This window comes from Manacus vitellinus, unplaced genomic scaffold, assembly GCF_001715985.3.
Source record: "Manacus vitellinus isolate BGI_N305 unplaced genomic scaffold, ASM171598v3 scaffold_0_pilon, whole genome shotgun sequence".
NCBI lineage: Eukaryota > Metazoa > Chordata > Aves > Passeriformes > Pipridae > Manacus > Manacus vitellinus.
Window position 1 is genome coordinate 42707019 of NW_021938789.1, and position 21056 is coordinate 42728074.

A 21056-nucleotide genomic window follows, 5' to 3' on the forward strand; every position below is an offset into this window, starting at 1 on the left:
TCTTCAGTTTTTCTAAATTAAGCAGTCAAAAAGTGAAATTGTATTAATTTAGCACAGGTATTACTGCAGTGTTTTGAGAGTTGAAAGTGACTTAGGGGCGACTCTTCTGATTCATGTGGCTGTATTTCACAAAACAGTACAAGTAAAAAATATATACTGTTTGATTTTCATTCTTCTATTTTGATTTGCCTGATTATTCAGGATTTTAGAAATGTCAAGAAAATGTTAAACATTGTTATTCAGTGGTTGAAATTATCTTTTTATTATGTTTTTATTACTGATACCCAAAGTAGTCATGCAAAGTTGTGTGGTAGACATGAGAAGCACAGTGTTTTCACAATGTGATTGCATGTGTGTGTGCTGGAGTTGTCAGAAACTATCTCAGCTGTGAATGCTGACAACTAGTTTTCAGCCCAGCCTTCTGTTCCTTCACTTCCTTTATCTCATAGATAGATCTCAGATCAGCTTTCAGTGTTTTAGCACTTGAAGTCTCTGGCCTGCCATTGAGAATAAAACCAATTTTCCTCCCATGATTCTTCCATGTTAACATCTGTACTAATGCACTTCCCTCCCTCCATAAAGAAGTATTGCCTTGGTGCCTGAGTGATAAAGCATATCACTGTGAGTTCCCTGGAACCCTTGAAATGTACTTTCCAACTTCTAGGCTGAGTCCTGACTTAGGCAGGCATTGCCCAGCCCTGTTGCCAGTCTTGGGATAAATAAGGACAGGAGCTTAAGAGTGAGGCAGGCCCAGACTCTCAGAGCAGACTGGAGATGGAGAAGTCCATCTTCCATAGCTTCACCGTAGCCTGTATTTGGAGCCCTTGCTTGCTGTATATCAGTGAGCACTACAGTGGTTTGGGATGGTTTCTCACATCACCTGCTGTCCATCCTGTCACCTTGCAGAGCTAGCTGATGGAAAGAGGTGTCCCACCACCTCAGCCCTTCCAGTCTGTGGCCGCTGTGTGTGGTGGGGCATACACTGACAGCTGCCAGCCACGCTGAGTGGGGGGCCAGAGGATGGACAGCAGGCTGCAGACCTGCTCACAGCAACTGCACTAAGATTTACCAGAGCAATTCTGTTAGAGCCTGACTGAAGGCTTCTTTAAAATATCAATGGAGATGACTGTTTTCTTCAAACACACAAAAAACCCTTTGTCTGACAATACAGGACAATAATGACAACTCATATGGAGGAATATCAAAGTGGTAGTTAGGGTAAGGCAAGATGATTGAGGTTCAAAACTGTGGGTCTAAACTGACCTTTTGTTTCCTAAAAGAGTGTGTGAAGCAGGAGCTCTGGCCATTTCCCTAGTTGGGGGTGCAGGAGAGGGCTAAGTGTATGGGTTGGTGCGATGGCCCTGCACGCTGGTGCCAGTGTGTTCTACAGGAAAGACAGCTGCTGGGTGTTCATTTGTGTCCTGCACCTCAGGCACGTTAAGGGTGCTCTGCTGTACAGCAGGAGCTGTTTGGTTATTGTACAGTGTGCTCTCTGGGCACAGCCATACAAGACTTGGCTTTTGTTAAGGTACAAGTGTTATCAGAACAGTTTTAGTTGGCTGGTTTGCACCCTGGGGACAAGTCATGGTCGTCCTAGGTACTTTCAACACCCTGTCTGCTGTTACCATGTATGAACAGCATAAGTATCTGAATGTGTGAAGAGTTCTTGTAAGAGCCATAAATTACGGTATCAACATACATGTCATCAGATTATTAAGTGTGAGAAGTCTTTCAGATGCTTGCGGCTGTCAGCATTAGTTGAAAAACTGCCAGAAATTGTAATTCCATGTGGATATAAAAAATATGTATTGCTGATGTGCATATTTCTCCATAAATGCCGAGAGCAAACTTTGTTACCATTGAACCAGTTGGAAGTGGGATAGAAAAGGTTTTAGCTGCCCTGAAAATAACTGGGTTTTTTCCTAACCACTTTCTCAGTGTCCAGATGACTTTTGCTTCTATGCTGTGAGGTTAAGTGACAAAAAAAAAAGGTTGTGCATGTAATGGTATGGTAAAATTTCCTATTTTTCAGGGGAAGAAAAAGAAAAGGAAGAGAGAAAAGTTGCAGGAATCAGCATCAGGTAGGCCATGACCAGCTCTTACTTGCCATTCACCTCAGGGATATTTTAGAAACCATAGCTTGCGCTATTTATTTTTACATGCTTTTCTCTAACACTTGCTTCTGATGGATGTTTTAAGATACTTCACTTCGAATGCAAGCTTGTGAAAATGCACACAGTATGTACCTCCTTTCCCTTACACCTTTCTGAGCAGCAGCACTGACGGCATCAACATCTTTGGCTGAACTTATGCATTGCTGCAATCACTGTCCTGCTTTACCTCTGCTTCTCTCCTCAACCAGCGTTGTATCATCCTTAAATTTAAATATGTCTCAAATACTGTGTGGGATTATTGAACACTGGAAACTTTACACTGACCTTCTTGTAGCCACTGTATATTTTATCACTGTATTTTAGATTTCTGTGTACACTAACAGCTGCCTAGTAAGTTGGCTAAAAGCATCAGTGAGGTCTCCTCTTTACCTGTAAAATATGTATAGGAAACACCCTGTTTTCCCCAACAAAAATGGCTGGTATAAGAACCATAAAAAACCAAACAACAAAACCAAAAACACACATAAAAAAATCCACGTAACACTGTAGCAATCAAACTTATTTGGAATGTGCAAAAACTCTGTAAGAGAAATTTGTTAAAGGAAAACAATCTTCTACAGGTACAGGCCCCAGAATGACAGCTGCCTACATCTGAAGCATGGTAAGAACATCTCTAAAGCTTTCCTGCTGATAAAACTGAATTTTAAAATAAGCTTTCTTATAAATTTTATGCAATAATGTGAATTTAGCAAAAATTGCAGAAGTATCATATCTCAAAGCTAATGTTACTTTGACTACTGATGGTTTTTATACCGGCTATCTATTAGATGTTCACCATTTCACTGCTTAACTGTAATATTTTCAAATTGACCACACCTCACTGACTCGCTGCAAGTCTGCCAGTGAAGCCCAGGGATGGGTTTATTAAGCAGTGCAAACCCTCCCAGCCAGCAGACTGTCACAGTTCATAAGAGCAGGTTAGATGCTGGCTTTGGAATACATTTTATGTGTTGACATCTACAAGATGCTGGCTGGCTGGGTACACTTTTTAAAAACAATTATTCACCTGTATACTAACAAAACATCTGCTAGGAAAATGGGACTGTATTTCAGTTGTGTCAAGAATTTCTCCGCAGCTGTACAGTGGTATTTCACGTGTGGTGCAGGTTGGGGTTTTTTGTGGTTGTATTTCCAGCATGTGTTTTCTCTCTTCATATCACGTCATCTGCACTGAGGGTGGAATGACTGGTTACACACATGCAATAACACCATCTAGTCTGCTTGTGAGTGCACACAGTACCACAGTGAGATCCTCATTTCTCAGTGTTTGTGTTGGAAGGCCGGTCCTTCTCTTTCTCTCAGTGTGATATCTTTTCTAGTAGGAATGGCATTCATATGACATACTAGTTGGTTCTACACTAATTAACCAGACTGCTCTTGGGAGATCTCTGAGAATTCCAGGAATCATGCAAAAAAATAACACTTGCTAAACTCACCTATGTACTATATTAGAAATAGGCTCTCTGTCCTCTCTTCCTCTGCCTTATTTGGCCACATGATCCCTGTGGGACTCAAGAGAGGTCAGCAAAGCGGGCTCCTGTTGGCCCTCTGCTCTGCTTGGACTTTCAGCCAAGTTCAGTTTCCTCTGTGCGGTGTGTCAGCGATCACTCAGCATGATTCGAGCCTCTTCTGAAGTTATGCCATTATGTTGGTTAGTCTAAACTTGGTTGGGTTAAGACTTTGGGTTTGTTTTTTTTTTAAGCTGAAGTAAAGTGAAAAGGTGAAATGCATGCTCTTTTTTCTTCCTACTATAATACCTACTAAAAACCCAAGTATTTTAACCTTGAGTTTTATACTTCAGCTTAGTTGCCCAGATCCATAATAGTTGTAAATAGTTCTCCCTTTAATCTTAATACAGTACCAGTAAGCAAAACACTCAGAATTTTATCTGAATTGATGCAGAGCCCTTGATTGGGATTGGAATACAACTAAGGTTCAAGTGACAGCTAAAATACAGGGGATATTTGGTTTCTTGGATGATCTAAGGATGACCGCCTTGTCTATGCTGAACTATGTTATTGAAGTTTCTCTGTTTGCAATTTCCATAATAGAGGATTAATGTTATAAGTGTGGGGGTTTTCTCTCTTTGCCTTTGACTTCCTTCCTTCCTTCCTTCCTTCCTTCCTTCCTTCTGCCCTTTAATGGTGTGCATACCCATCTCTGTCCTCATGCAATTTATAACATGGAGTATGAGAACAGTATATATCTTCTTCCACGGAAGGGGAGTGTGCTGTTGACTCCATATATGCACATGAAGGCAGCCTCACTAAATGTTGCATGCCGAGTGAATGATCTCCACCGGAGATGTACAGATGTGCTCTTGCTGGAAGTAAATGCACAGAATGATTTAGGGAACCTGAATCAGCCAGACTTCAAAGTAAACTTCTGAAGGTTAAGACTCTCGCCCTCTGCAAGCCTAATCCAAAGAATGTTTTGCCCACAAGCATAATATCTTACTAGGCCCACAGCAGAGCTGTTGTAGTCTCTACTGGATGGAGATAATAAGTTTGGGAATAGCTTTCTTACTCTTTCAGATGGTGCAAGGAAGAGGGGGAAGGAGGGTGGGAGGTCTGGGAAGGAGACAAGCGTTCTGTTATCTGAGAAGAATCAGAAATGAGTAGGTGGCAAGACCAAAGAAAGAATCTCAAGATCAGCATAAAGGAGATCAGCCAGGGCTGTAATTATGGTGATGTAAGTGAGAAGGATGAAATGGTGGGAGGGTTGTGTGGTGGGATGTTCAGAGGAAAGTAACGGAAGAGACATGCAAACAGAAATGATTTAAGATACTGTGAAAGTTTTGGGTGTGTTTTTTTTTTTTTTATTTTTGTCCATGAACCCTTCAGCACATAAGTGATTTTTAAGGTGGACCTCTAACCTGCTTTTTGCCTTGGACATGATTTGAGTGGTAAAGTCAAGGTGGTAGCATTAAGTTGCCCGTTTTCCAAGGGTTACATAAAGCAGCAGGCATCTTATGGCTTCACTGCTTAGGATTTAACTGAGTTCTGTGATCTCCAACATGCTGAATGGCCATTTTGTAAAACAGTTTAGAGTGCTTTAGGAATACCGTGACCCTGTGCACCAGTCTTTGCTATATTATCCTGGGGTGCTTCAAAGCATGTCACCATTCTGTAAGAGTTTTGGAACTGTCCCAGGAAGGATTTTGTTTGCAGTTGACGTGGTCCAACACAACGTTTGAAATAACTTTGATTTGTTAAAGAAATAACTCTTATTTATTCTCTTCTTTTGAAATCAACCAAGAGTGGAATAAGACCTGATAATGCTAAAAATAAATTTAGGAGGGGACAGGAGGGAAGGGGAAATGAGGAAAGCTAAGACTAAGGACAATGTAGAGATGACCTGTTGAGCACCTTCTTGAAAGGTGAGTGTTTTCTTTTTACTTTAAGCTCAACATTCTAGAGGATTTGAAAATAGGAGCAATTCTGTGCTGGAAGTGGAAATTCCTAATTTTCTATTCAGTTTGACTTTTGGAAGCTAAAAAAAGGCAATTTTTAGCATCTCATGAGTATTTAGAAATCAGCAAGGAAATAGAATGGCACTAACAAAAATTCCTCCTGATCTGCAGCATGGAAATACTTAACTTCCTATGACTTGCTCTGTGTGGTAATTGTAAAAGGCACATTATTCAACATGTGGCAGGATGCAATTGGGAAACTACGTAATTTAACATCGTGTTTTGGCTTATCTTCAAGGGCTAAAAAGAGTGATAGAGAAGGTTAATAGACATTTGAAAACCTGTGAGAAGTATATTTGTGGCTTGCAAAATTCCATGACAATTAGCATCTACATTAGCAAAGCTTCCAAAAATAAGAAAACTTGACTAATACCGATTTACAATCAGAAGAACTTAAAAGAATCAGATTAAGACTGTTTAACTTTAAACAACAAATTATCTTAACATTTCAAACTTCCTACATGGAAATTGGAGCCAAATTTCAGTGCAGAAGTGATTTTTGGGTAGTGTTGTAACAATTTCTGACTGGATTATGTTTTCCTTATTACTTAGAAATAAAATGGAGTGAGGCTCTGAAAGCAAACTATAAGGTGGACCAATATATGGCCAGAATACTGTGGAAAAGAAGCATCTGAATACTGTGATCATGGCTGACCATGGGTTTCTAGCCAGCATCCTAGAAAGGAGATGCAAAGAGGATGTGGTACCTTGATTTCTGAGGCATGTGTTTTCAAACCTGCCTTGACCAGTGCTCTTGAAATTGCTGCTGGAGTAGTTAAAAGTGAAACAAATGCTCTAGCCCTTTCCATAGCTCTTGACTGCTCAGAAGCTTTAAACAGAGCCTGGAGGACTTGCACAGAAGTTAGTGAATGTGAGAATTTGTGTGGTCATGGTGGTGCAGAGACATGTCCTGATTTACTTTAAAATTGTTTCCTCTGTGACCCATGTTTCCCTGTTCCCAGTTTTGCCTAAAAATAGTGGCCTTCAGCACAGGCAAGAGGGACAGAATGAAAAGAAAAAAATTTGCAGGCTTGAAACATTTATATTATTTCAAATAGGCATAGAAATTTCCAAGGAGTAGGAGTATAGCCCTCAGACAGATCATAGAATTGAAGAGTGGTTTGGCTTGGAAGGACCTTAAAGATCATCTATTTCCAAGCCCTCTGCCATGGGCCAGGACACCTTCCACTAGACCAGGTTGCTCAAAGCCTCATTCAACCTGGCCTTGAACACTTCCAGAGATGGGGGATCCACAGCCTCTCTGGGCAACTTGTTCCATTGCCTCAGAACCCTCACAGTAAAGAATTTTTTTCCTAATATCTTACCTTCTGTCAGTTTAAAGCCATTCCCCCTTGTCCGATCACTATATGTCCTTGTAAAAAGTCCCTTTCCATCTTCCCTGTAGGCCCCCTTTAGGTACTAGAAGGTCTCACTGGAACCTTCTCCAAGCTTAACAATCACAAGTCTCTCAGCCTGTCTTCACAGGAGAGGTGCTCCAGCCCTCTGAGCATCTTCGTGCCCTGCTCTGGACTCACTCCAACAGGTCCATGTCCTTCTTATGTTGGAAGTCCCCAGAGCTGGATGCAGCACTGCAGGGGGAGTCTCACCAGAGCAGAGTAGAGGGGCAGAATCTTCTTCCTCGACCTGCTGGTCAGGCTGCTTTTGATGCAGCCCAGGACTCAGTTGGCCTTCTAGGCCGTGAGTGCACATTGTTGGGTCATGTCGACCTTCTCATCCATCGACATCCACAAGTCCTTCTCCTCAGGGCTGGTCTCAATCCATTCTCCGTTCAGCCTGTATTTGTGCTTGGGATTGCCCTGACTCAGGTACAGGACCTTGGCACTTGTCCTTGTTGACCTTCATGAGGTTCACACAGGCCCACTTCTCAAGCCTGTCAAGGTCCCTCTGGATGGCATCCCTTCCCTCCTGTGTGTCCCCTACAGCGACTTAGTTCTGACCTGATATTGATCTTGGAGAAACCCTCCTCTCAGGCTCTCTGACATCAAGGAAAACAAGAGCAAACCCTAAGAGAAGCTGCTGCCCATTAAGGTGGCAGGTACAGGGGGGCACTGACACCTGCTGGGAGAGGTGCGGCAAAGCAGACCCAGGTCCCTGTTTACCAGCCTGGCAGAGGTTCCTTGTGAAGTGCAGGAGGAGAGGAAGGAAGGAAGGAAGTGTATAAAAGCTATTTTGGGTGCAATCAGAGCCTATGGGAGGGGTAAGGGTAGGTGAGGGTAGGAGCAAAGCATAAGGTTTATAAATAAAAACCAGCAGAACACTTTCAACTAGACAATCAGCGTAGATATGGGATTAGAGAAACAAGAAAAATTTTGAAGTATTTTTGCAAAATAGAGGTGTAGCATGGTCAGCTACAATGCTGATTTTCAGCATTTCATTATTTTAAATTGACACTGACAAATGAAAAAAATAGGTAATTCAGCAGTCAAATGTCTGAAATCTGTTTATCTTGTCAGAGGTGCTCAAGTTGCAGATGTTACTGGGAAATTAGAGATGCCTAATCAAGTTTGAACTCAGCCACATTCACAAGTGATTAAAAAACCCCATATTGTTTCACTTCGGAGGTGTTAGCGGTAGGCGGCTTGGGCTAGAATGAAGGAGCAGTGGGACAACTATTGTTCTGACTCTTCCTGTGGGATAGGGTGGGGACAGGGAGTTGACGCCTGGTGCACCATTCTTCTCTGGATAAAAACGGTGTATTTTGGTGGATTTAATAAACTCAGCACCAGACTGAGAATTCTAAGGTCATGAGAAAAACTCTGTGGAAACAAACTGTTTCATAAATAAAACGTAAGATTTTGAACTGTGGCTTCATGTCCAATTGGAAGAAAACTTCGCTATTTTACTGTTCTGCTCAGGTCTGTATTGCATTTTCATGTTTTTAGTGAATTTACATGAAAAATTTCAAAATGAGGCATTGACTCTATTCCTGAACAGCTAGAAAGCAAGTTGTTATGACACCGTCAAAGTCTTTCCCATTTATTTCTGGAGACTAAGCTTAGGTGAAATCTGTCCTCTAATTTCATCAAAATTGTATTCAAATTCAATTCTGTCAAAGCTTAGTGAACCTTAGCACACCCTAGCACTAAGTTTTGTTTCCCTCTGCCTCTGATTTTAGAGATTATGATTAGATTGAAGAGGTTTTCTGATATACGTGAATGCAAAACCAGCCATCCTGAAGACAAAACCAACCAATAGAACAGAACAAAACAAAAGAGCCTTAAGTGTGATGTTGCACAAATCACTGCTAATAGAGAAAGGTTCTCATACCAGTTAGTTCCTTAATGCTCTACTTTAAGACTTTTTATGCAAGTCTTTTTTTAAATCTCTGACCCTTTACCTGCTTGTTGAGATTGTACCATATAAACAGTATTTAAAGTTTGAAAGCGTGCAAATTGGAGAGCTGCACAAGGAAAGAAGCTCACAGCACAGCCAGCTGAAGCACCACTGTCTGGCCAGTTAAACGTGAGCCTGGCAGTCAGTGAGACTTTAGTCAGAGCTTCCAGGACACCGGCTTTTGGCTCTTCCTCCCAGTGGTAGGAGCAAATGTTGGAAGCACTTGTGCAGTTAAGATGTCTTTGGCACTGGACTGTAGTGTGTGAGCAGGGTTAGATGCAACTGAGGGAAATGGTACCAAGGACCATCTCTGAATTAGTGTTCTTGCCACAGGCATCAGTAGAGTGGGATCAGGGGTTAAGAGAACTAAAGAGGCTTAACTGAGCAGGGAGACAATATTTCTGAAGTTGCTTCCTCTTTGCAAAAGTAAGATTCCTGCTTCCTCGTTAATATTAAGTAGCATAAGAATTAAACTCCAGAGTTTTGAGAGCCTTCTATCTTTCATCTCAGGGATACCTGAAATTGCATGAGATAAAATGTGATTGCCAAAATAACTACATAGATTTAATTTTATGATATCAAGGCAGATGCACACACTAGGCGAGACTACATTTTGATGAATAGTTGGGTTTCTTCCCATGTGTGTGTGTTTTGAGATACACAACAGGAAGCTTGTATATTTCAGACCAGTAGAGATTTTCTGCTGAGATGACTTAATTGCATCAAAGTGAAGTTGATGTGTTTGAATTCTGTAGTGGTTTCTGTGTACTGCTGTCTTTCACTGGTAGTGTTGCTCTGTGGATGGCTGCGTGTAGAAGAATTGATGGAAGCTCAAGAAGATATTCAGGTTACATCTGACTTGCCTTTTGTTTCATGAAAGCAACTATTTAAATTATTCCATGTATTAGAAGATTTAACGGTAGAGATTGTCTTTCAAAGTACATTTTAAATTCTAACCTGTGTTTAATTGTGGCAGAAAAGATGATCTCTAAAGGAAACTTTATCTGTGTTATTTCTTTCTTCTGAAAGAATTTTCACTTACTGCTTTACCCATACATCATGTCTTTTCTGTTAGCAGGTGAAAACTGAAGTAGCAATTTCAGAGCCCCTAGAACTCAGTCTATAAAAGAAATAATTTAAACAATGGTCTTCTGGATATTCGTTATATGCCATAAAGATACAAAGAGGGGACAAGCCTATTTCTTCCTCCCTCTTCCTCACCTTAAGTATATTATTCCTCTTTAAGAAGCTGCTAGAGACAGCTGTCTAGAGGCAATCTGTTTTTTATTATAAACATGGAGCCTCTGTCCCCTCCCACCCCCAACAGGAAAAACATGTCCTGGGTCTTCCAGTAGGATCATTTTAAAGATTGTAGCTCAGTGATAGAGGTTGTAGTTTTGTGCTGCCTACATGGGGGCCTTTGATAAGAGCCATACATGCTTGGCATCACTGCTGTTGCCTGCACAAAGCAGGAACCTTAGAATACCTGGGTGTTTTCCGTGCTGGCACTAATCTGCTCTGGAACAGGTCTCTGACTTGGGGAGGTGAGGGGAGGAATATTCCTGGTGCTCACTTAGCACATCTAGCTTAGGTCAGAATGAAAGGAGAGAAGTCAGGACTCCAGACTTCACCTGTAGTTAGTGGAGAGGTATTTTCAGGTGTAGTTACTCCAGGGCAATTAAACTATCAGTGAATAATTTGCTTCTGGAGTTTCCATTCACAGTTACCAGCCTGGGTTGAGGCTGACAGTAGCAAGGGGGATGGAGGGGGTTGGAAAGATCAAGAAAAACTTAATACTCACGTAGTTTCAACATGGCAGCAGCTGTTACAGTTTTAGGGTACAATTTTATGTCATTTCTTGGCAACAAAGGCAGTTTAAAAAGTTCCCTCTGCTGCCTGCTGGTATCCATCTCTTGCAGAGAGGGCTTTTTCCTGTCTCCTGTAGGTCTTTCCATCCCTGTTCTGTAACAGTCTGTAGGACCCTGCAGCAAATCGGATTACTAAAATGACTGGGGTTTTGTTGGGAGGTACTTTTTTTGTTTAGAAACAACAAAGATTGTGGAGTGTTTGTTTTTGTTTGCCCAGAACATTTCAAGGATCTGGTTTGGGATAAACCCACAAACCATGGCACAGCTGGGCAGGAAGAGGAGCAGACTGCAGTGCTGGCATCTATCTGCTTGTGCCCGAAAGCCTCTCCAGCTTTGCTGTTAAAGAAAATACAGAGGGACTTCACAAACACTGTGAACCTCTCTGATAAATAATGACCTGGTTTTGCATACCCAAGTTTTTGGAGTATTGAAAAAACCCTGGCAGTAAGTCAAACATGTTCCGTTTGGACTTAAAAAGAAAATGGCAGTTTCAGCTTCTGGGTCCCTGAGTTTGCCATTTCGTTTGAAGTGCTGGATTAAAAGCCAGGTTTGGAGCTGAACTTTTTGTTTAACGTTGTTTTTGGTTTCTTGGGTTTTTTTTAAATACATATAACTATCGTTATATGTAGTCTCTTCTGTTATTACAACTGTATGAAAACAACCCATGGTGGAGAATGGTGTAGAAAAAAAGCACCTCGTTTAAAATACTTACTTTCTGTTGCTTTCTGTGAAGAATTACCTACCTCTTTTACTCCGTACTTACTCCTGGACTGACCCAAACACTCTTGACTTTCTTCCATAACCTTTTCCGATTAGCCTGAATGAAGCTGCATAATCCTCTCCCTTGTTCTAGAAAAGCTGAGATGAGTTAAAAGTCTAGAGGAGGAGCACAAGACCTTTGCAGACCCACCCTTCAATCCATCTCATTCTGAAGCATAGGGAAAACTTCTGATCCTCCTGTGATGCTTTTGCCCTCAGCTGTTGAGCCCAGGTTTGCTAGGAGACTTTAGTTTTACTGTAGTGATTCCTAAATTACAGTTTTATCACTTCAGGAGCAAGGCTTTTCTTTTTACACTGCATTATTCTTGAATCTTATTTCTGTTTCTTTCTCGAGGTGGTGGTTTGTGTTTTTTTTCCTCTTTCCTCCCGTAGTCAGATGTACACTGCAAATGGCACAGACAGTGCCTCCTATTGTGGCTCAGGCTCAAGACTTCACATATGTAAAATGTGACTTGCAGCACTTTCTTTGAAGCCTAACCACAGCCAGGGAGCTGTAATTGCAGTCTTTGATTTGCGCCGACTTCACTTGTGGATTGGGCTTTGCTAGGGCATGCCTTGCTTGGCGAGACTTCAGCTGCAGCCCCCCAGTGAAGCCTTAGATGTGGGAAGTCTTCAGTCTCCTTAGCACATGCCTGTGGTTTCTTGAAAAGAATCCTGATTTGACCTGTTTTATATCTGTAAGGCAACACCATCATCACTCGTATTTTTTAGGTATTATTTGGTTTATCAGCAGTAGGAGCAGTTTCCAGTATGTACCCTTAATGTGCAGCTGGGGGAAGGCTGGGTTCTAGATGATGTTTTCAGGATAGCTACTGTGTAATTTGCTGTGCTGCGTTATTCCCTTGGAAATAAAAGTATGTGGGGCTTCACTATGCCTGTCCCCTTCCCCAATCACAGCAGTGTCTGCAGCCTCTCCAGCGGAGCAGGGCATAGTTAGGTGCTGAGAGGGGCTATGGAAAGGAGGCAGGCACTGCAAAAGCTGCCTCTGGATTGAGAAAGAAACGATGGCCGCTGTTAGAAAAAGCTGAGGGCCAGAGCAAGGCCACGGTCGTTATTTTAACCTCCTGACTTCAAAGACAGCTTGCTGGTAAGGGAAGGGGGGAGGAGGCAGGGAACCATCTCAACAGAAGAGCATTTCATTTCCTTCAGTGAAGTAGACATTCCTGGCTGCTAATGGGGAGTAGCTCTGAATCACAGCACTTGTATCAGACTGCTGTGAACTACTGGCCTGGCGCCTCAAGGCCATTCCTCAACAGGAAGCTGAATGTTTTCATGTAAGACTGAGAGGAAAACCTTCCCAGGAAGAGCAACCTGGACCAAACCTTTGAAAATCCGGGATGAAAAGGCACAAAATAAATATAAAGCTGCAGGGTGCTCTCCCCAGTGTTTCTTTGCTGTTTGCTTGGCTTCTCTTTCGTGCTCCTTGGAAAGGTAGAGCCCTTCGTTGCTCTTTGATCCGCACGTGTTATGGAGCACTGTGCTACTTTATAAAAAATAAAAAAAAAAGGCAGGAAGCTCAGAAGGCTTTTTTTAGTTGGGACATGGGCTGGTTTTATGAGGAAATAGGAACTGAATTAGTCAATACAGACCACCTCTGTTGAAACTGCTGGTTTGCCAGTGGACTTTTAGCTGTGCTGTTTAAGATGCCTCAGTGGCTTTAAGTGTCTTTCTGTGGCTACCAGCAGCAGGTGAAAATTACTCATCATGTATCAGGGATGGCAGTATTTGGGATAGGAGAGAGTCTGCATCAAATTTAAGCTATACAGAACAGATTGATATAAATTTTTGCTTGTCTTTTCTACCTTAGTCTGCAGCTAAACTTCAGTGTCCTCAGCTTTCCTTTCCACTATAACAATGGCCATGTGGGGGACCCCTGACAAATAGTCAACTTGTTTAGTAAGATTTTAGGCCTCAGCTTATGCTGATTAAAATAAAACAGTATAAAATCAGTTTTAGAGGCTTTCTACCCTGGAGTACGTTAGGCAGTGTAACTCCTTATTCAGGAGCTGTACTCAGACAAGTATGAGTGAAACACTTTGTGTTGTGAAGGCTTACAACAGAAGCTGCAGCAGATGGGAGGTGGGTGCTCAGTTATAAATGGCCCTGGTTTAAATACTGCTGCAATGTAATGTAATATAATGTAAAATTTGCTGACTAATTCAGCTTGTAGCTCTTGCAGGCTCAAGCAGTCTATCTATTATGACTAGTCTAACTGAAGTTTGACTTGTGGTTTAAACCATTTCTTCATAAACTTGTTCTGTCATGCCTCGCGTGATTCAAGGTGCTGGCAGTGTATCTTTATGTGACAGCCTTTTGTGTTTTTTCTGATGAAAATTCATTTACCTTCTCCACTGAATTGCATCCTTGTGCAAATTTTTGTCATTCTCAAAAGCTCTGCTCACTGAGCCTTCTACTTGATAAGTACATGGAGACACAGAGGTTAACACAGATTTTTTGAGATACCAATAACCATGAAACTGTTACTGCAGAGCACATGCCCATCTGTGGAAAAATGTCTGACTTGTTAGACAGTTTTTGGGTGGAGGCCCTGTTATAACCCAGTTGTCTGGGTCAGAAGGGCAGGGTGATGGTTGAGTTAGCAATTGCATAAGTCAGCTGAAGTAACCCAGAGGCCTAGTGATGAACAACGGTTCCTCACTGGATGAGCAATACCTACTGGGCTCATACTTTTCATGTGCTCTAAGAACATAAATTCTTCCAAGATCCTACTGAACTTCACTGCTAGGTAAGAGGCCCATGGTTCTTACACAGCTGGAAGATGTTCACTACCCCACTGAAGAGCAGAACAAATCCTCCCCAGTCATGAGAGTGGATGGTAGAGTTAGTGTTCACACAAGCCTCGCCCACATTCCTCTACCAAACTGCTTACAGAAAACAGTGGTTTTTTATTTCTGCAGGGAGTAGAGCTTGAGACTGAAGTAGAGGTTTAATTGACCTCAACCACTGCAGTACCAAAGCCTGAGGATGTCTAGCTTTGCAACGGATATCTGGGTCAAATGTTGCAGTTAAATGAAATCCACTGTGAAAGGGAAGTACTTCTGTAACATGTTGGATGCTTAAAACCCCTCTTTCTAGTTGGTGTTGACATCTCTTTACAATCCAAAGTACTCTCTGTAAATATACTTGCAAACTTCAGGCAAAAGCAAGTAGCAATTAATTCTGCATTTAACTCTGACAATGCAAATGCACATTCCACTACTACAGTTGTGTCATAGACTTACAGTGAACCACCACCAGCTTCTTTGATGGATTTTTTTTTTTTTTAAAAAAAGGCTTCATATAGTCCTTATAACTCTCTTTCTCTCTCTCCTCTTCCCTGTAGGTGGGAAAAGAAATGCTTTCTCAACTTGCAAAGCAAAGGCGGCGACACCAGGACCCCTTCTGGAGATGGAAGCTTGTTAAAACCCTAGGTGTGTCCTTCATCCGCACAGACCACCCCCAAGGAGTCTGTCCAGGATGTCATTCACCCTGATGTCACTGCTAGAGACACTGAATCATAAAGACAATCACTGCCAAAATCCTTCACTATCACGAGGTCCAGCCCCGATATAAATAGAGCAAATGAGCTCCTGGGTCAGCAGAGCAGCTTTTGTCTTCACCTCTGCCTTGCACTCGTAAGCCCCTGTCTCATCTGTGTCCATATAGAGTCAGCAAACAAAGTAGCATGGCTGTCTCCACCTGCTTCAGCCAACAGAATAATGTAGACCACAGCTGCCCCATACAGCACATCGAGGAATGGAATTTGCCTGGACCAGGATAATGCGCTCAACCTTCTTTTTATTTAATGGTGCGACAGGATCAATTTTGGTTTTAGCTTTTTTTAAGAAACTTGAATGCTTTTATATTTTAACTTTTAGTTTGTAATTTCTTTGGTGTATATTTTACTAGGTATGAGCTTTTAAACAAGTGTCAGAAATCTGAAATACTTTTTAAATAAAAGGAGTTTTTCTTTTTTTTTTTCTTTTTTTTTTTTTTTTCTGCCAGAGGAAAAACCTGTATGGAAAAAAAGGTGGCTGTTTTGTTAAACTATTTGTAACAAATAGTGGCCTCTCAGTCTATATAATAGTGTCCTATAGAACTAAATAAATGTAACAACAGTCAGCTGGTCAGTAGACATGTTAGTCTTGCATCATCTACTCTGTAAACATAAGCAATACATCCAGCAAATCTGACTGCAGTGAGTTCTCCTTCTCACCCATTTCCCTTCTCCTTGTAAAAAGCCCAGCACTTGAATTATTACTTCAATTGTTCTGTATTTGTATCTGTTTTTGTTAGCCTGTTAGTGGGATTTTATGCCAGTTGTTGAAATAAGCATTGATGTACCCATTTTTTAAAATAGTAAGGCACAGCCTTTGCCAAAAATACTGTCAACCAATTTTTTTTTGTCATTCCAGTTTATGTGCTGAGCATTTGTTTTTTAATAAAAGCTTTGTAATAAAACTAAAGTCAATTGTCTTTAAAACTGGCTTTAAAAAATGAGAATGGCTTGTACTAGAATCCCCTCAAAGGTAGAAGCAAGCCCAGGAAGGCACAGTCACTTCTAAGGCTAAAAACTTTTGGCTTGGTCTTCTCTTCTAGGAAATGCAGTGAGTCTGTTCAGCTGTTTGATCATCTGAAGTGATTTTGGAAAGTTACTTTTTCTTCGGAAAGTGAGAAGTCTCGGTTCCATACCAGGAATAAGGAATGAGCAGGCTCAATAATTCCTTGTGCTGCTCAGTTATCTTTGGCCTAAGTGGAAGTACCAAGGATCCCTACTTCTATCTTTAGTTTCCTAGCAAAATTTAGTAAACACAGCAGTGCTTTTAAGCTGATGATTAGGAATATGGATTCCTTTGTTTCTGGATACATCCCATGCCCACACAAGAGGTAGGAGACTACAGTCAAGGACTGAAGCTGGCTGCAGAATCAGCAGTGGAGGGCCTGGTTTTATGGTGTCAGATCCAGAGAGTCGGCATGGCCTGCCTACTGCCAGTGGGGCCCATGAGATTTCCTGCCACAGAAGCAGCACAGCTGCCTCACTTCTGTTAAAGGACTTCAAACAAAAAAACCCACTGTATTCACAGATAAACTAGTCCAATGATCTGTGAGCACCCTGCCAAAGAAATATTATGAACTGTACACTGAATCACCATTCCCTTTATTCCTGCTCCCAAATCTTGTTTGGTGTGAGACTGGACTGAGTCAAGCTTGAGCTACAAGAAATGACATAGGTGACTTACTGCCTAAGGAAGCTTTGGAATTGAATTGTTTGTAAATGACCCTTAAACTCTGTTGCATAAGACATTTAATAATTAAAAACATTATAAAACAGCTTCCTCTTAAACCAGCATGTCCTGCACACAAACCCATTTGTAAGGCTGTGACGAGCATATCAGTTTTTGCAATATATTTCTAGCAACTAGTGATTATATTAAAAACAAAAAAGAAAAACAAGTTACAAGGTTCTCAGATGGCAGGAGAAAATATCTCTGAGAGAACAGCAACTGTATACTGGAGTTTTGCAAGACTTGGCTATGTTTCCTTTTCAGTCAATTATCCCAGCCTTTGCTGGAAACCTGTCTGGCTTTTGGGCTGGGGTTTGGTTTTGTTTTTAAAGGAGGAAAAAAGGCAAGTACTTAGTGCAGTAATTGTTCTAAATCAAGGATTACTGCAGTGAGATCTGTAAATTACATGTTCCAAAGACAACAGTACTTTTTAAAACTTTATAAAACATGACTACTTTATTTAGATTTTTTATGGCTACTTAAAAAGCTATTTACCCTTTCTGAAAAAAAAAAATGTTCCAAATAGAGGTGTCAGCCTTATGTAACACATTGTCCCAAATACACTATGTTGTGAACAGTTGCCTGTCTTAAGGACGAAAGGTCTTTCAGCTCTAATAGTAAAAAAGAATTCAGGAGCTAAAAATAACATCTCTGCTGTTAACATACCGTGAACAAGCACCATGTGTTGGGCTCATTCATAGATCAAAGACCCTTCACATACAGCAACTAGTATGTTAAGTAATATGCAATAACTTGTAGGTTAACTAATATGTAAGGCTTGGGATGCTGCCATGTGAGCACCTGAAACAGTAACCACGCTATCCCGGAATACCCTCTGTAACTTGGGTCAGTGTCCACTCCTGGCTTCCACTGCTAATCAGAATTTGTTCCTGTGGGACCAAAAGAGCAACCTGACATGGGCCCTCACTGTACTGCACCAGCTTGTCAGTGGAGACAAATGAACTAGGAAACATGGTCTACTGATGATGGTGTAACCCTGGAGTAAGACTAGGTTTAAATTCTTGTGATATGGAATAAATTATTTCAGGTGAGACTCAAAATCAACACCTAAATTCCTGATGTGCAATTTAGGCAGAAGTGAGAATCTAACCATGTCTCTTTTGAGTGCCTGAGGAGATGATTACTCTGTATTTCCCACAGAAAACATCTTTAAGGATTTAAATGCTCCTACCTAGCAGCTGAGTTAATTATCCAGACACTTGTGTACAAGCATTCACAAACCACTCTCTCCCCCTACACTTCGTTCTTTGCATGCACTAAAAGCAGTTCTTGCACTGACCATGGAACAGGTAGTCTAGTTCATAAACACAGAGATATCCCATTATCTGGGAAACACGCGGCCTTCCCCCTCCTCTCACTGAAAACACAGCAAAGACACAGAACAGTGGGGTTGAGCCAGGATTATTTACAGCTCATCAGGCCAACATCACAGGATGATGTGGCTCCTCAGGCTTCTGGATCATGTAGACCAGAGTCATTTCCCCTCTGTTACAAAAAAGAACAATGCTTCAGGCTAACTCTGGCTTCTTACACAGCAAGTGATGACAAATTCACTAGTTGAGCTTATAGGGACTCACCACCTCTACAGAATTATCTTCTATTTGTTTCTGCTTTGGATTAGCTAACAGAACAGGCAGTAAGTTAGTTGTACAAGTGATAGCTCAATGGCAGCAAATGTGGGACCTTAAGGACCCAATCCTTGCTCCCGGCTGTGGAGCAATCGATTGTCTGCACTCCTTTGAAACCACTACAGTGCATAAGGCTTTGAAGCAACAATTCTCTTTCATGGTGGCCTCCTGCTCTGATCTACATGGCAGCTAATGAGGCTAAAAGCAAGACTGGCAAACAATGAAGGACACTGCAGACACTAAGAAATGCCTGGTAACTTCTGCCATAAGGCAACTGCAGTTTGTTCCTTTCATTCGCAAGGGCACTAACATCCCAGGAAACCTCTCCTGGAGAGGCCTAACTCAAAGTAGAACATTAGAGGGGAAAGAAGTGACTCCACAAATAGCCAGAAGCCTGTCAGCCATGAACACATTTCTCCTAAATCAGTGAAAAACTACTAGGCTAAAACGGAAGTTAGCCAAAAGTAGAGCAGCTGTTAACAGGAAAATGGTCGGCTGTAAACACATTGTGAGATGAAACCAAAAACCTAGAAAGTGTGCTTGAATGTATTCATTTTTCCAGGAAGAGAAACTCTAGGTTTATGTATGAATTTACCCTCACAGCCTCCTCGCAGATACAAAAATCAGCTTTAGAAAGCAAGCAAGCAGGCATCTGCAGCCCCAGGAAAAGAAACACATCTGCCAGAAATATGGGAAATGAACCTGTTAATCACCAGCTTTTGGCCAGGTCGAAGCAAGGAGTAAAACACTGCTCTCCCAGGTAAATCCTCATACCTTCAGGCCACAGGTTTTAAATGAAGCCTTCTCTCTGGCTGGCACACTCCTCCTTCACTGAGTCACAGCAGTCTGCTTGGCTGAGGTAATAGTTACTGCGTACCTCATCTGGGATACGAAGGTTTTCTTCCTGTGAATGGTGTTCTACAAAACACATTTTGATAAACTCACCCATGGCACTTTCCAGAAACCCAACACATATAAGTAAGTGACAGGTTTGTTCATCCCTGTCAGTTACAGAAAACCAGCATGAACCAGCAAAGCTAGGAGAAAAATTTCCATCTGTTTTCACACTAAAAGAGCAACTCACCCAAGAACTGGTCTGTCCTGTGGACTGTGCTGAGAAAAGGTAACTATGACATAATAAAATCTGCATCAGAATAAGAAAAATAACATACTCCACAACTTACTGGTGGTCAAGACACTTATTTTGAGAGGAAACTCTTTGAATTTGTACTAATTTCCTACAGCTAAGAAAAGTGGCTAAAAAAATCCTACAGGTTATCTGTTGGGCTGAGCTAGGACCATCTCTGTCTTTTAGGACAGAGAGAATAAGCCACAGAACTGAAGACTCCAATCTCAACAAAGCAAAATGCCATAGAAGAGTTAGTTTTTCTCAGTATGTGCCTGTGAAAGCAAAGTGCTGGGTAACGAAAGAGGAGACAGTACACAGCACAACATCTCTTGACTAAGATTAAGTTCCAAAGCCTGAGATGGACAAGATTCTTACATTCCAGCTGCTGCTTTTGCTACCCTGAACTATTTTTCCTTCTTACTCTTCTCCTCTGAAATGTTTCATTTTGTCATGACTAACATCATCGGCAACTTCTTTCACTCCACCCAATCCTAAAGCAGATAGGCAGTAACCGTATTTGCAAGCAAATCATACAGCAGAGTGGCCACTGCTTTTTTCCTGTAAAAACCTGAAAGTTCAAACTCTACTCAACTTTTTATTACAATATCCTGAAAGAGTTCACAATCAAAACACCTTAATCTAATATCCCTCAACAAATTTAGCCATGAGTGGTTTTAGTCACTGTTTGAAAATACAAATTTAATAAGGAAGATTTCACATACGGTCTAAAGTTTCCCTTTGTGTGGGATTGGTATAACTGCATGACCCAGAAAAAAAAAACACTCACAGCACTCAGTTAACCACTGAGCAGTCTAGCTCTGCCTACACTGGTACTTTAAAGCAGTTACTCCCCATATTTAATTGTTTTTTAAGTGTGAATTTACTTAACTTACTTACTGAAACTGAATAGCAAGCAGTTTCTCAATAACCAAGCAGTTTATTCCCTTCTTCCTCTGGTCCATTCGATTTCCCCTCCTGCTCTAGGGTTTCTCCCTCCTCCCCCTTCTCTCTTGTGTTTGACTGACTCCCCTGCTCTTGCCCTGTCCTCATGGGCAGTCGGAGTTCCCTGCTGATGGAACAGCACTGCTAACTGCTCTTGTCCACACAGAAGCAGTCTTCCCCTTTCCAATGACTTAATGCTGGATTTCCTATGAACCTAAAAAGATGGACTTAAATCCAGCACAGGTCTAACACCCATAACTGTATTTTCATTCCATCCAGTTTGGAAATAAATACCATTTGAATTAAAAATAGGGGGAAAGGTTATTTTCTAGTCAACTGAAGGAAGAATTTCCCTGTATATCTGTTCCCAAGCACATTTGAAGGATGGTACTTTGTCAGCTCC

The 21056-nt window shown here is 41.5% G+C and overlaps 1 protein-coding gene across 1 annotated transcript in view; it reads left to right on the plus strand.

Annotated features, from left to right (window-relative positions):
- LEF1 (lymphoid enhancer binding factor 1) overlaps nt 1–16114 on the plus strand; it is a gene marked incomplete at its 5' end in the record, with an annotated part of 69490 nt that extends 53376 nt beyond the window's left edge. The window contains 2 exons of the mRNA XM_029959491.1: nt 2033–2081; nt 14992–16114. Of these exons, the coding sequence (XP_029815351.1) occupies nt 2033–2081; nt 14992–15071 (129 nt within the window). The remainder of the gene's footprint in view (nt 1–2032; nt 2082–14991) is intronic.
- Between the last annotated feature and the right edge of the window lie 4942 nt (nt 16115–21056).